Below are 13784 nucleotides of genomic sequence, written 5' to 3'. Positions count from 1 at the left end.
TCCTGTTTTATAGATTTATTGTGAGGTCATTCCCAAGAGACATGCATTATCACAAGCTAATGCAGAACTAGAAATGGCAACAGCCAAACTGCTGTCAGTTCAAAAGAAGTTGGCGGTGAGTGAAATATTATGATTATTATTATTATTATTAATATACGCATTTAAGTCCCTTAGTCTAAAAGCTACATTTTCTTGATATTGTTTCATTTCCATGGTTTCTCTGTGGTTTGTCTCTCCAGGATCTTGATGCCAGTGTTCAGAGCCTAACAGCTCAGTTTGAAAGGGCTACAGCTGAGAAAATCAGTTGTCAGGAGGAGGTGGCGCGTACCAACCAGACCATAGAGCTGGCCAACCGACTAGTCAAGGGCTTAGAGGTAAACAAGGAGAGATAGAGGAGTTTGGTGGTGTCACTGTGGTTGACCTGGCATAACGTAAACTGTCAATTTGCCGGAGGCATGCATGGACAGGTGCTGGTAATCAAATTGCATCAGTAATCTGGACTAGGAGTTGTTATGTCCTGGCAGGAAAGCCTAACGTTTGTATGAGGAGCTCAGGCAAAGGGAGATTTTACAGCCTGGCCCAGCAGCATATCGTAGACTTGTGAGACAGGTAGAGAGGGCTGGATCACAGAAAACGCATGGCTGAACTGGGCAACTGGCAGGCTGAACGGTTTCCAAATGGAGAAAGGAAGAGAGATGGCAAGAACGCTACACTAACACTGCTCTCAGACAATAGACTGTCTGTGTGTATGTGTGCGTGCACGTGTCTATGCATTTGTATGCGGAAAACCTTGTATAATAATACATTCTTAATATTTACTTACAAATTGTCATGCAGTACAATTACATTGAATGTGTAAATGTCTCGTGTTGCATATATGTAAGTCTTTTGTGTTGCTGTGTGCTTTGGGCTACAGTATCTATTATCTTTATGGATGCTAATATGAAAAAAAGATTGCCATTTCAGTGGCCATTTTCCAAGTTCGACTTTCTTATTCCACAAAATAAATGTAGTTTGCATGGAACAGCTTGGCTTTTAAGCATATCAAGATAAATGTTTTGTCTTTATGGCATTGACCTGGAAGCAATAGTATTCAGACTAATAAATCAGGCCGTCTATATTTAATCATTAACTTACCTCAAAGCCTCAACAGCTGTTGGAAATTAACAGTGTCTCACCCTGGACTGAGTGATATTACAGGCAATCCATAATACATTAGAGTAAAATTATAGTGATTTTTAACTGTCTGAGAATTTATTATGTGACATATTCTAGATCCACAGCCCCTTGTAAGAAAATGCCATGCATGATTTATTGTTGTAGGGCTGTCACAGTCCTAGTATTGAAGGTTTAAATTAATGCTAAATTGATGCTGAGTGAATCAAACTTCTGAAGCTATTTTAAGGGAATTGCAGCTGTATGCTTTACTGCTTACGTTTTCTTAGTTTGTAAAATAAATGGAGTGGGAAGTTGCCCTATGCACTGTATTTTAGATTCCTTTTTAGACTGTGTTCAGAGGAATCTCATTGTAACTTGTACGTTTTTTAATGTGTATTCAAAATGTGTGTCTTGCAGTCAGAGAAGGTGCGCTGGTCCCAAGCGATTGTTCAGTATGAGAAACAACAGAAAACCCTGTGTGGTGACGTCCTCCTCACCTCAGCATTCGTCTCTTACATGGGATATTTTACCAGGCAGTATCGTGTGGAACTGCTTAACAATGCATGGATCCCTTTCCTTCAGTCTCAGAAGGTACAGTCCTTTTTTTTTTTACTGTTTTAAACTACAGTCGTTGGGAGAGTAAACTGTTTCTCGTTACAAACGTCCACTATGTCTATGAACTGAAACTCATCTGTCTCAGCTGCCACTGGTGCTCCAACTCGAGTGACATCCTTCCTTGTTTTCTGTTCCAGGTCTCTGCACCCCTGACAGACGGTCTGGATCCCATCCTCATGCTTACAGATGATGCCACTGTGGCTGCCTGGCATAACCAGGGCCTGCCAAATGATAGGATGTCCACCGAGAACGCTGCCATCCTGACCACCAGTGAGCGTTGGCCACTCATCATTGACCCACAGCAGCAGGGCATCAAGTGGATCCTCAACCGGCTAGGGTCAGAGCTGAGGGTGGTGCAGCTGGGACAGAAAGGGTGAGAAGGAGTCGTCTATCAAACTGTGTGTCTTTTGTGCAATTACAGTGCCCTTTTTTGTAATATGCCAGGAAATGCCAATATCATATGCAGTAAATGTGCAGTGTACATTTGATCTTTTTTAATCCATTGCTTTTGATTCAGCAGGTATCTAGATGTCATTGAACAAGCTCTTAGTTGTGGTGAAACAGTCCTGATAGAGAATATGCCAGAAAAGGTTGACCCAGTCCTGGAGCCTCTACTGGGCAGAAACACAATCAGAAGAGGAAGGTTGGTAGTGAAACTACAATATTATATTTATATTATTGAGATAGAGAAGAAAAAAAACAGATATGAAGCATCAAACCTGCTCAACAACAGAAAATCCTTTGTCTTGCTGGTGCACACCAAAAACATTTTAAATCAATGTATATTTTTTTATATCCCTGTTGATGCACAATTCAATAAACCCACAACCACATCACAATGTGTCTGTGGTGTGAGACAATAGGAGCAGATTTGCCAGCTGGTTGACTCTCAGTGAGCATTGAAACACCAGTAAGACATGACTGAATGCATTATTATTGCCCACTCTTTAGCTTATAAATGAATTTGTGGCGCGTGTTCTGAATCCCTGAGGCCAACGTATTGATTAGCCCCTCAAGAGGTGTGATAAATGTATATTTGTGTGTTCATGTTCTTTAGATGTGATGAATATTGAACAGCTGAGCCTCTGTGTAAAAGCTGAATTGAGGACAGTCATGGTTATGTATAAGGACTCCTGTCTGCCACAAAGAGCTGGCATGTAACACACTAAATTCATGGGTCCTCAATCATCATGGCAAACACAATTCAGCTTCAGTCATTTCATAACCCTGACGGGCGATTTGTTGGCATTTTTCTGCATTTATTTATGGAAATGTAATAATAGATATCACGTTGGCAGCTTTACTGACTAACAGCACTCATTGCATCTGGATTATCTGAAATCATACCTGGTCATTTGTCAAGTAATGAGGTCATTTTTGGTTATTTTCTGTCATTGAATTAGAAATTAGGCTTTACCACTAGTGTTTCTTGACTTACGGTAAATTATTAAGCAGCAACTTACACGTTCTATCCAAACTGGCACTTGTCTGTATTTGTTGAATCAGTTTGTTTTCAAACCGGATTTTTAAACAGTTACCAGTTGGACCAAAAAAGACAGAAAATTATCTAAACTGGACAACCCACAGAAAAGAAATAGAAACTACTCTACAGTATGTTGACCTTCTTTGCTTTGACTTGCCCCTCAAAAATGTCAACATCTCTCTTGCTCTCATCTCATGGCCCCCGACCCCCAACCACTGAGAATCTTGGTCCGTGTTCGCCAAGCTTCTTTGGAAGTCCTGTCTGTCCAGACGTAACAATTCATCATAGCAAATCTGATTATAAGTTTATCCCTTGTAGATGACCCACACACTTGTTTCTGTCGATGATTAATACAACCTGCAGGGGCAGCCATGATGGATCTGGTAGGGCTCCACAGCTGAAGTTCATTAATAATTGGAATGTTGTAGAGTGTGAAGTAATGAATACTAATTATTCCTTTCATGGCTGACGGAAGACTACAAGCCAATCCATCAGCAAGGACTTTAATTTGGTGGAGTAATGGTTCTATCAATAGTACATTAATTCTGGCTTGTGAAGATATAGAGTTGAACCAGACCCAGGCCATGAGGAACCTATGCTGTAAAATTGGGGCCTTGCCTGACATCTAAGGGGTAATTAGAGAAAAATGAAAAGCCACCAGGTTCGTCAAGCCAGGGCTAATTTAATTGAAATGCAGGAACAGATAAATATTGGCTGCTGTCGTGGTTGATATTTCACATTTATTCAAGATTATTTGTTCGCACTTTTAGTGACATTTGGAGTCAGAGTGAAGTTCATTGAAGCTGAAGTTGCAACGCATCTAAGTATGAAGTCCATGAAGTGCGTACAGACTGGTTTCAGTATACAGAGGGATTGTGCTGCCCCAATTCATGTATTCATTATCATCATCATCTTGGTCATCATCATTATCACATTTTAATTTTATAAATCACCTGCACCGCTATTTAGAAGGAAACACTGGTGATGTTTAATCATCCTTACTTCCTCACTTTGAAAGTTAATGCAATAAACCTTCATGATGGAAAGCTTAACCAAAAAGCACAGATTTAACTGTCGCTGTTTTTTAGATTCTTTGTTCTTGTCAGGCAGGAAAATATTATGTTTACAGCAAATTATTTATTTTGTCACTCTATACATTGGATCTATGGATCATTTCATTCATAATACTTATGACATTCACATGAATCTCTTGCTTCGTCCTTTAAAATTAAGATTGTGTGTTACAGTTGAAAAGTTTCAGAAAAAACTACAGTAGTAAGATGACCTTGAGTTGGGGTTCAGTCCTCATTCTAAAGTGTCTTTCTTCAAGCTGTTTCTTACAACAGTTGTTTTGAATGTTTTAAAGCACACTTCCTGTACTTCATAAAATCAGATGGCGTATTATGAGATAAAATACCAACACAACAACAACACACACACAATGTTGGCATTTACTATTTTTATTCAAAACATGCTCTCCTGTTTTTCAGGTACATCAAAATTGGGGGGAAGGAGTGTGAATACAACAGTAACTTCCAACTAATTTTGCACACTAAACTGGCCAATCCCCATTTCCCTCCTGAGCTCCAGGCTCAGACCACCCTCATCAACTTCACAGTGACGCCTGTCGGCCTGGAAGAACAGCTGCTAGGACAGGTTGTGTCCCGGGAAAGGCCTGACTTGGAAACTCTAAAGGTGAAAACTTTAAAAGTATTATATAAAAGATGTACGTAGCATGCTGTCAAATCTGCACAAAACCATTTTAGATTTTAGTGATTTTCAAAGCCAGACCACAATCATTAAGATGAAATTGAAAAATCTGAATGCTGCTTTGTATGTTGCTGAAGATGAAGCTGACCACACAGCAGAACCACTTCAAGATTGAACTCAAGAGGCTGGAAGACGACCTGTTGAGCCGCCTCTCTGCGGCCTGTGGCAACTTTCTGGGTGACATTTCTTTGGTGGAACAACTTGAGGCCACCAAGACCACAGCTGCTCATATTCAGTACAAGGTGAGGCTATAACACCAATGGGGTCCTCTCTGTTCTCAGAATGTAGTCAAAATGTGTGTGTGTTTTTTTTGTTGTTTTTGTTTTTTTGTCACTCAAGTGTTTTTGAATGCCACACCACAGCAAGCTCCCTCAATTTATTGCATTTGCTGCAAATGATGTGTAGTTCCGAATATGTGTAATGAGAGGGTTTTGGAGCATGACTGAGAGCCTAATAGCTCATTTTGCACAATTGGAACACGCAGGTGGTGGAGGCCAGAGAGAACGAGACAAAGATCAACGAGGCTCGAGAACTATACCGCCCAGCAGCTGAGAGAGCGTCACTCCTCTTCTTCATCATCAGTGACCTCAGCAAGATTAACCCCATGTACCAGTTTTCTCTCAAGGTGAACCCTTTACCCCTGAAGCACTGTCAAGGGACATGCATTATTTTGTGCATCATTTCAATCAGTAGCCTACTAGATCCACTTTGGGCAATAATCAGTTTTCTCTTGTAATCAGTGCTGTTTGTGATTGCTGTTTCTCTTAGTGGTCAGTATATGTACATATTCCTTATGATGGCACTAATCCTCCCTTTGGTTGTTCCAGAGCTTTAACTCAGTGTTTAACAAGGCGATGGAGCATGCAGAATGGGACGAGGATGTGAGGACCAGAGTGCACACCCTCACTGAGGCCATCACCTATTATGTATTCCTGTACACCAGCCAGGGCCTGTTTGAGAGAGACAAGTTAACCTTCTTGTCACACATTGCCTTCCAGGTGAGGGACTCAGGGCCGCCTCAAAGGTGTGGCCTCCTGTCATCCTCATCAATCAAAGTACTTTTCTGCCCCCACATTAACTTCAATTAAAAGCAGTCAGCAGGACCATACGCTGCTATTGATTACCTCTCACACCTTGCTCTGTAGCTGCTGTTCAGACAGTTGGTTCTGACAAGGGGGTTGGTTCTGATGGCATAATGCAATTATCTGTCATTGCACCAACTGTTTTCATCTTAGAAACTGTGGTGGTCTGAAGGCTGTCCTTCATGTGGCTTTTTCACACTCTGGGGCACTTTTTCAGCCTGTAGGAGTTTACCCAGTCCCATCGCCAGAGTTTTCTTGCAGCCTTCAGTTGTTGTTGAAATGACTGAAAAGAGATCAATGCAACTCAGATCATTACAAATTGCTCTTGGTCCTTCCCCTCAGATTCTGCTCAAACAGGGCCTGATTGATGATGAGGAGTTTGACTTCCTACTGCGTTTTCCTGTGGAGGCTAGCAAACTTAGCCCTGTCTCCTTCCTCTCTCCATATACCTGGGGAGCCATTAAGGTACACTATTGGCCATTGACATTTCAACACTGCTAACGTTTTAACACTATTAAGAGGCATCTTACAATGTGTGTTATTTGGATACAGACAATTTCTACTATGGAGAATTTCACTGGACTGGATAGAGACATAGAGAGCTCACCAAAGCGATGGAAGAAGATTGTTGAATCGAGTTGTCCTGAAAAAGAAAGGCTGCCCCAAGACTGGAAGAACAAGAACTCCCTCCAGAAGCTCATCATCCTCCGAGCACTTCGCCCTGATAGGATCACATACACACTAAGGTGAGTAAATGACCAAATGATATTTGTATTTGTAAGCATTGAACAAGATTCCCTACAGTTCAGTCTGCCTTTTGACAAAGTTTTTCTGACAGGAGTTTTGTGGAGGAGAGCATGGGAACAAAATATATGGATGCTGCCAGGCTTGAATTTGACAAGCTCTATGAAGAAAGTGTGCCTTCAACCCCTGTGTTCTTTATCCTCTCACCTGGAGTGGATCCACTCAAAGATGTAGAGAAACTAGGTACTGAGCTAGTTTGTTATTTATGCACCCTGGTTACTTGGTAGGGATAATTATTTAGAATATCCTTTCTTTGCAGGTTTGAAGCTGGGGTTTTCCATTGACCAGGGCACGCTGCACAATGTGTCCCTTGGACAAGGTCAGGAGGAAGTAGCTGAAAGGGCTCTGAGGAATGCCTCCAAACTGGGACACTGGGTCATTTTGCAGGTGGGGAATTCTGCTATTTACTGACTAAACTACTGTAGTGATTTCAGACTGCTCCTCCAGCCGGCCTGTAATGTATCTAATGATATTATCTCACCCCCTGAGCGAGGGAAATAAACTCAATTTGGTTCAATAAAAACATAATTGGCTAGATCAGCTCCATAAATGCCTCCTTTAAAGGGAGCCAAGTGAGTCACTGAAGGGTTTCCCCCTATTTCAGAAGACAGGGAGTTTTTTTTTCTCTTCGAATCTCTTTGATACAAAGACAAACATATCTGTCATTTAAAACTAATTTATTTTTATCAACTTATTCCCTAAGCTTCTCTTTGATCTTTGTGAAATTGTTCAGAATGTACACCTCGTGGCTTGCTGGCTGCCCTCTCTGGATGCTCTTCTGGAGACAGCAGCAGTGGACAGTCACTCCAGCTACAGGGTTTTCATCACTGGGGAACCAGCACCAAGCCCTGAGAAGCATGTGATCCCCAGGGGCATACTGGAGAATGCCATCAAAATCACCAATGAGCCACCCACTGGCATGAATGCCAGTCTGCATGCAGCCCTCAACAACTTCAGTCAAGTTCGTTGGAAATTTAAAAAAAATATTTGCATTACATTTAATAGCAGCCACTGTAATCTGTAGTTCCTACCCTGTGTCTCTCTTTTCAGGACACTCTGGATCTGTGTACCAGGGAACAGGAGTTTGGCTCGATGCTCTTCTCCCTTTGCTTCTTTCATGCTTCTGTTACAGAGCGCCGTAAATTTGGTTCCCAAGGTTGGAACCATAACTACCCCATCAGCACCGGAGACCTCACCATCTCAGCAAATGTCTTGTACAACTACTTAGAGGCCAACGCCAAAGTACTTGCACCACTACTTTGAAATATAATTGAACATTTCATTTTTTATATATATATTTTATTCATGTTTCTTATTGATATTAGTAAAACTTTTAATTTGTTCTGTACTACTACTTTCTTAAGCTGTGTAAATTTATAATGATAATGGTGTTTGCAGTGGCATTATTGTCAGACAGGGATGCTGAATTACAGTACAGTGTCTCCAATTACTTATTGAAATCTTTTGTTCCACTGTTATTTGTGAAAAATGTTCATTCCCATATTTTTTTTTTTTTTTACATTTCTTCTCTTATAACGCAACCTATAATTTAGCTTTATTTCATGGAGACAAAAAATCCATTCTTAGGGTGCTGCACCCCTCACAACTCCTAATGCATTTCTCTTAGAACTCCTATTACTCTGGTCACAACCAATTATGTCTCCTAGGTATTCTGCCCTCCAAAAACGAATGTCCTTCATTATGTTAACCAAACAGTAACCTGTATGTGCGTATACAGAGAATTCATTAGGAGGGCAATGAAGCGTTATCCTAAATGTAATTACATGCAGCCAATGTGACAGTTCACAACGCTACATAAGTGATCACTGCAATTAGAGCTGATGAAGGAAGCAATTTGCAAAACAATACAGGTACAAATGATTGTGAACCTCCAGCTTTTGTAATTTGTTATGAATCACAGGTTCTTTTCTTCCTCCTTCACCCTCACGGATCATAATCTCCTGCTGAGGAAAAGACTCTTCTGTCATACATTAGATCAGTGTGTGTAAAGAAACATAATTTTGTTACATTTCCCCACAGTTATCATTATTAAGAGCTCAATTGGTAAGAGATCATATAGCTCCCACTTGAATTTTGAAAGGGGGAAATAATACAGAAAAAATAGAACCACTGTGAGATGATGCTGACATATTGCAACAAGAACAAACAAACAAACAAACCAAAAAGATTTTTTTTGATCAATAACATTAGTCTTCACTAATCAAGATGCGTCCAATTATTTATTGAACCAGTTTTGTTATTTTGACAAAGTGATATTTGTGTACAAACTCAGTCTATTATAGTTCATGCAGGTGCCGTGGGAGGACTTGTGTTTTCTTTTCGGAGAAATCATGTATGGAGGACACATTACTGATGACTGGGACAGAAGACTGTGTAAGACTTACCTGCAAGAATTCATGCATCCAAAATTGGTGAGTCAGTGTTAATGTTGCAGTCAAAGAGGAATCCATTTTTGTGTGTGTTTATTATTGCACCTGATATTTTTTTTTTTTTTTTTTTTCAAAATTAGAAAAAGAGAACTTCATTTTATTAATCTCAGCCAATTCAACTCATTTGGACATAGACTTGTCTTAGGCTCATGTTCAATTTTGTGATGCAAAGTTGGAAGGAAAATGTACAGTTTTTGAATGTCTTGGTGTTGTTGTCATGGTAAAGGGTGCCCTCTTGGGATGTAAACCTAAACTGCAATGCTGCACTCAAAGTCTTTGCTTCCGCTGATTTTTCTGCTCGCACTCTAGGCAATGTTTACCACTCTGTGCATTGCACCAAATTTGGCTGCCAGCTGCTGCACTACAGGCAATTTAGCAGATCATCTGGTACTTTTAGTTGATGATGTTTCACTAGGAGTTCATCTGTTTCGCTCCATCTGAGGGCTGATTAGCCCTTTAGGAACTTTACCTTTACTTTCAATACCACCAATCTTTCTCCCGAAAAGCAGTTTGAACAATCTGACATCAATCAATGTGTTGTTGGTCGTGAAGTGCAACACTTGAAGGCCTGTACATGCAGCGCCCCTGTCCACCATATTGAGTTGTAGTAGAAAACACAGGATATGCTTTGCTTTCATTAAGCTATGCTAAGATTTGTGCGAGAGGTTTAGCCTCATTATTGTAATTCATTGTCATTTTTGCAGTACATTCAATATTGTCTGTTGACTGTGTTTTATTGTGTTTTTACATTTTCAATTCTTAGTTTGAAGGAGAGCTATTTCTGTGTCCTGGGTTCCTGGCCCCTCCATTCATGGACTACAGTTGTTACCACAGTTATATTGATGAGCATCTCCCATCTGAGAATCCCACTCTGTACGGTCTACATCCAAACGCCGAGCTCGAGTGCCTCACTGTCACCTCAGACAACCTCTTAAAGACTCTGCTGGAACTGCAGCCACATGACTCCTCCAGAGGACAGGGGGCAGCTCAGAGCACAGAGGAGAAGGTGTGAGGGCAGAAAGGAGCATTACTGGGAAAAAAATCTAAATACAATGACCTACTTGCATAAAAAAAAACCTAACCATGTTTATTGTATTTGTCAGGTCAAGTCTGTGATTGAAGACATCCTTGACAAGCTTCCTGAGGAGTACAACATGGCAGAGATTGTCGCAAAGACAACAGAGCGAAACCCCTATGTTTTAGTGTGTTTCCAAGAGTGTGAACAAATGAATCTCCTGCTAGCAGAAATAAGGAAGTCCCTTAATGAGCTGGGTCTTGGTCTGAGGGTACAGTTTACTGTGATATGTACTGTTAACACAACTTTGCTCTATCAACTCTAAGTTGTGGCATTAATGAGGATTTCTCTGTCCACAGGGAGAACTCACCATCTCTGCCAGTATGGAGACTCTGCAGGTCGCCCTGTTCAATGACTCTGTCCCAGATTCCTGGGCCAGACTGTCTTATCCTTCCACCAAAACACTGGCACAATGGTAACCACTCTTTCAAAAATACTGTTTATACTTTATTCTTGATCTATCTTTATGTTTCCCCATAACATTCTGCACTGTGTATTGTAATAAAACTGGTTTGAATAAAAAAACTAAAAAAACATGTGTTGTTAATTCTTTTCTTTTTTTTATAGGTTCAATGATATAATGTGTAGCTGTCGTGAGCTGGACAGCTGGACTCAAGACTTTGTTCTACCTGCAGTTGTTTGGCTCTCAGGACTCTTCAATCCTCAGTCTTTTCTCACAGGTGAGATCCCAGTTTGTTAACAAGACAGTGATTTAGATGAAGAGTACAACAGAAGCATGAACATGCGCATTTATTGTAATTGCAGCTGTGCTCCAAAGCATCGCACGCAAGAATCAGTGGCCCCTGGATAAGATGACTCTAACTGTAGATGTAACAAAAAAAACAAAAGATGACTTTGGACATCCACCAAGAGAGGGAGCCTACATACACGGACTCTTCATGGATGGTGAGAATTTATCAAACCTAACATCTGTCCAATTCACAAATTATAGTTATGACATCAATTTTTGAATTGAAGGATTTTGAATTTACTGGTAAAGTGCAAATCTCTGTCCTGTGCTCCTGTAGGAGCACGGTGGGACACGCAGTCCGGGGTCATCTCTGAGGCGGTTCTCAGGGATCTCAGCCCAGCCATGCCAGTGCTGTATGTTAGAGCTGTGCCTGCAGAGGAGCAAGAACTCAAGAATACTTACGAGTGTCCGGTGTACCGCACTAAGCAGCGTGGGTCCACATATGTTTGGACCCTTCACCTCCGAACCAAACAGCCTCCTGCCAAGTGGATAGTAGCTGGAGTGGCGCTGCTGCTGTCTGTGTAAGACATTATGGAAGTGAGTCCTAGAGTGTTTTATGAAATTTGCCATCAGTATCCTGGAAACAGTTTTTGGTACTTTACAGACAGTATTGAATCATGTGCTGCGATTAGTTGCCCCTGTTTTAGGGTAATTAGTAATAGACACTTTCATTCCTATTATTGTTCGCAAATTGGTTTATATGTGACATCATGTTTTTTGTAGGGTGGGCGCATGCATGTGTTAGATTTAAAGATAAAGTATAAAAAAAGAGTGGAGGTCCATGTTTATCAAGTGTTGAATCTGTTGTGCCTGTGTGCAACACTGTGGAACCTCTCCCCTGAGATGGTTCAGTCTGGGGATGATTTGTTGGGAGCTTATGTCTCCATTTTAGACCATGTAATTCTGGATAGGGAGCATATTTTATTGGAAGGTCAAGATTAAAAAAGCTCTCTGGCTGCCCTCTGCTAACTGAATGATACACAATGCCGTCTGGAGGGTTCCCGGACAGAATTCCCAGGAGATGATGTGCATGGTCGCTATTGACTTTTAAATGAGGTGCATTTGACATTGACCTTTTGTACGGCAGAGCCAGAATACTAACAGACTAGTGTAATTCATTCAGCTGGGCCTGTTGGTGAAACCTATTCAAAGACACTGATAGCTTTCTATGAGAACGCAACGCATTAGATTGCCCATCCTTTATCTGTCTGCACTCTCTGTTAGCATCTGATTAACTTAATAAGAACCAAATAAAACCTTTAACTTTGAATGAGTCTTAAGAAACATGGTCTTCTTATCTAAAATGATTTGTTTTTTTTACTTTGTTGAGATCAATTGGAAACCAAGATAAGATTAAAGTTTAATTGTATTTTGCATATGCAGATATCATTCGAAAATTTCAGGAGTGCTGTGGGAAAACACACAACAATACACTGAGAATAATATTTTTAATCAACACAAAGAATACTGTAGGTGCATGATTGTACAAATGTTGTACAATCGTGAAAAGAGGAGATAAACGATAAACAAATATAAGTTGTATTTATTATTCAGAACAAACTTATTTAAGCTTTTAACCTTTTATTTCTTTTTGAACTCTGATTATCAAGTAGACTTTGGTAGAATAGCACGTTATGGTATTAATACAACCAGGAAGTAACAAGGCATGTGTAATATTATCTGCTACGATAAACAAGTGACATTATGTATACAATTTACAGCCACTGAGTCATCAATTGGATGAGAATGAGATTTTCTCCAACTCTAATAACTGCTGTGTTGCTTTTAATTTCTCCCTGCAGCCAAATTGGCAACAGACAGACAAGTGGAGGATGGAGGATTGATTCTATGCATTGTATTGCACAGGGGAAATGAAGAACTAGTCTTCCTGTAGTTTCTCTTCATCTGCCCTCTCTTCCCCTCATTAGCACGCCATAGAAGCTAGCCAGTCATTTGGTGACAGGGAAATGATACAGTGCCGGCGGTGTTTGGGAGGAAATGGCAGGGTAGAGCGGCCCGGCGCAGCGGGGGTTATGTCTCAGATAGTCACGTTAAAGGCCAAGCAGGACACCTGGTTAAAGTCAGCAAGGGCATCTGGGTCACACCTCCGCCTTATCGCACTCAAGGAAGACATTGTGTACTAATGGTTTTGTTATCCAAAAGATAGATTAGGAATCGGATCCTGCAAATGTAGCTTTTTGTAGCTCACTTATTGTGTAAAGAAACAGATTCTCATCAAGTGAAGTGCTGTGCATTGACATAACAGGTCTCTAACTGTGATATTTTAATGTAGCCTACTGGAAAATGAAATTAAAACCCATATTATAAAATAATGAAAACTAACACTAACGAAATCGGTGTTGAATTTTATTGGTGTATTCATTCTTAAAAACAAATGTAGATTTAAAGGAAAATTCTAACTCATCAGACCAGCCTACAATCTTCCCCTGCCTCTATGCATTGTGTAAGTATCAGCCATCTGTTTGTGCTAACCTGCTTACACACAAACTTATTTGATAAGATGTCTCACAATATACAGTTCTGGAAAATAAATCATTTCAAAATGATACGTTTCTCTGGTTATTGCTATTTGTAG

At 40.5% G+C, this 13784-nt stretch overlaps 1 protein-coding gene across 1 annotated transcript in view; it reads left to right on the top strand.

The window, feature by feature from the left end:
• LOC310999280 (dynein axonemal heavy chain 11) overlaps window positions 1–11713 on the top strand; it is a gene marked incomplete at both ends in the record, with an annotated part of 36305 nt that extends 24592 nt beyond the window's left edge. Inside the window, 22 exons of the mRNA XM_083989618.1 lie at window positions 14–115; window positions 240–374; window positions 1576–1749; window positions 1911–2146; window positions 2294–2416; window positions 4747–4951; window positions 5104–5268; window positions 5511–5651; window positions 5854–6024; window positions 6451–6573; window positions 6661–6854; window positions 6947–7095; window positions 7172–7299; window positions 7646–7873; window positions 7963–8154; window positions 9216–9344; window positions 10126–10368; window positions 10466–10648; window positions 10737–10852; window positions 11005–11117; window positions 11203–11343; window positions 11466–11713. Of these exons, the coding sequence (XP_083845744.1) occupies window positions 14–115; window positions 240–374; window positions 1576–1749; window positions 1911–2146; window positions 2294–2416; window positions 4747–4951; window positions 5104–5268; window positions 5511–5651; window positions 5854–6024; window positions 6451–6573; window positions 6661–6854; window positions 6947–7095; window positions 7172–7299; window positions 7646–7873; window positions 7963–8154; window positions 9216–9344; window positions 10126–10368; window positions 10466–10648; window positions 10737–10852; window positions 11005–11117; window positions 11203–11343; window positions 11466–11713 (3639 nt within the window). The remainder of the gene's footprint in view (window positions 1–13; window positions 116–239; window positions 375–1575; window positions 1750–1910; window positions 2147–2293; window positions 2417–4746; window positions 4952–5103; window positions 5269–5510; window positions 5652–5853; window positions 6025–6450; window positions 6574–6660; window positions 6855–6946; window positions 7096–7171; window positions 7300–7645; window positions 7874–7962; window positions 8155–9215; window positions 9345–10125; window positions 10369–10465; window positions 10649–10736; window positions 10853–11004; window positions 11118–11202; window positions 11344–11465) is intronic.
• Window positions 11714–13784: the final 2071 nt, after the last annotated feature.

This window comes from Trachurus trachurus (assembly GCF_905171665.1).
Source record: "Trachurus trachurus genome assembly, chromosome: 16".
Taxonomy (NCBI): Eukaryota; Metazoa; Chordata; class Actinopteri; order Carangiformes; family Carangidae; genus Trachurus; species Trachurus trachurus.
This window is presented reverse-complemented; position numbering and strand designations above follow the sequence as displayed.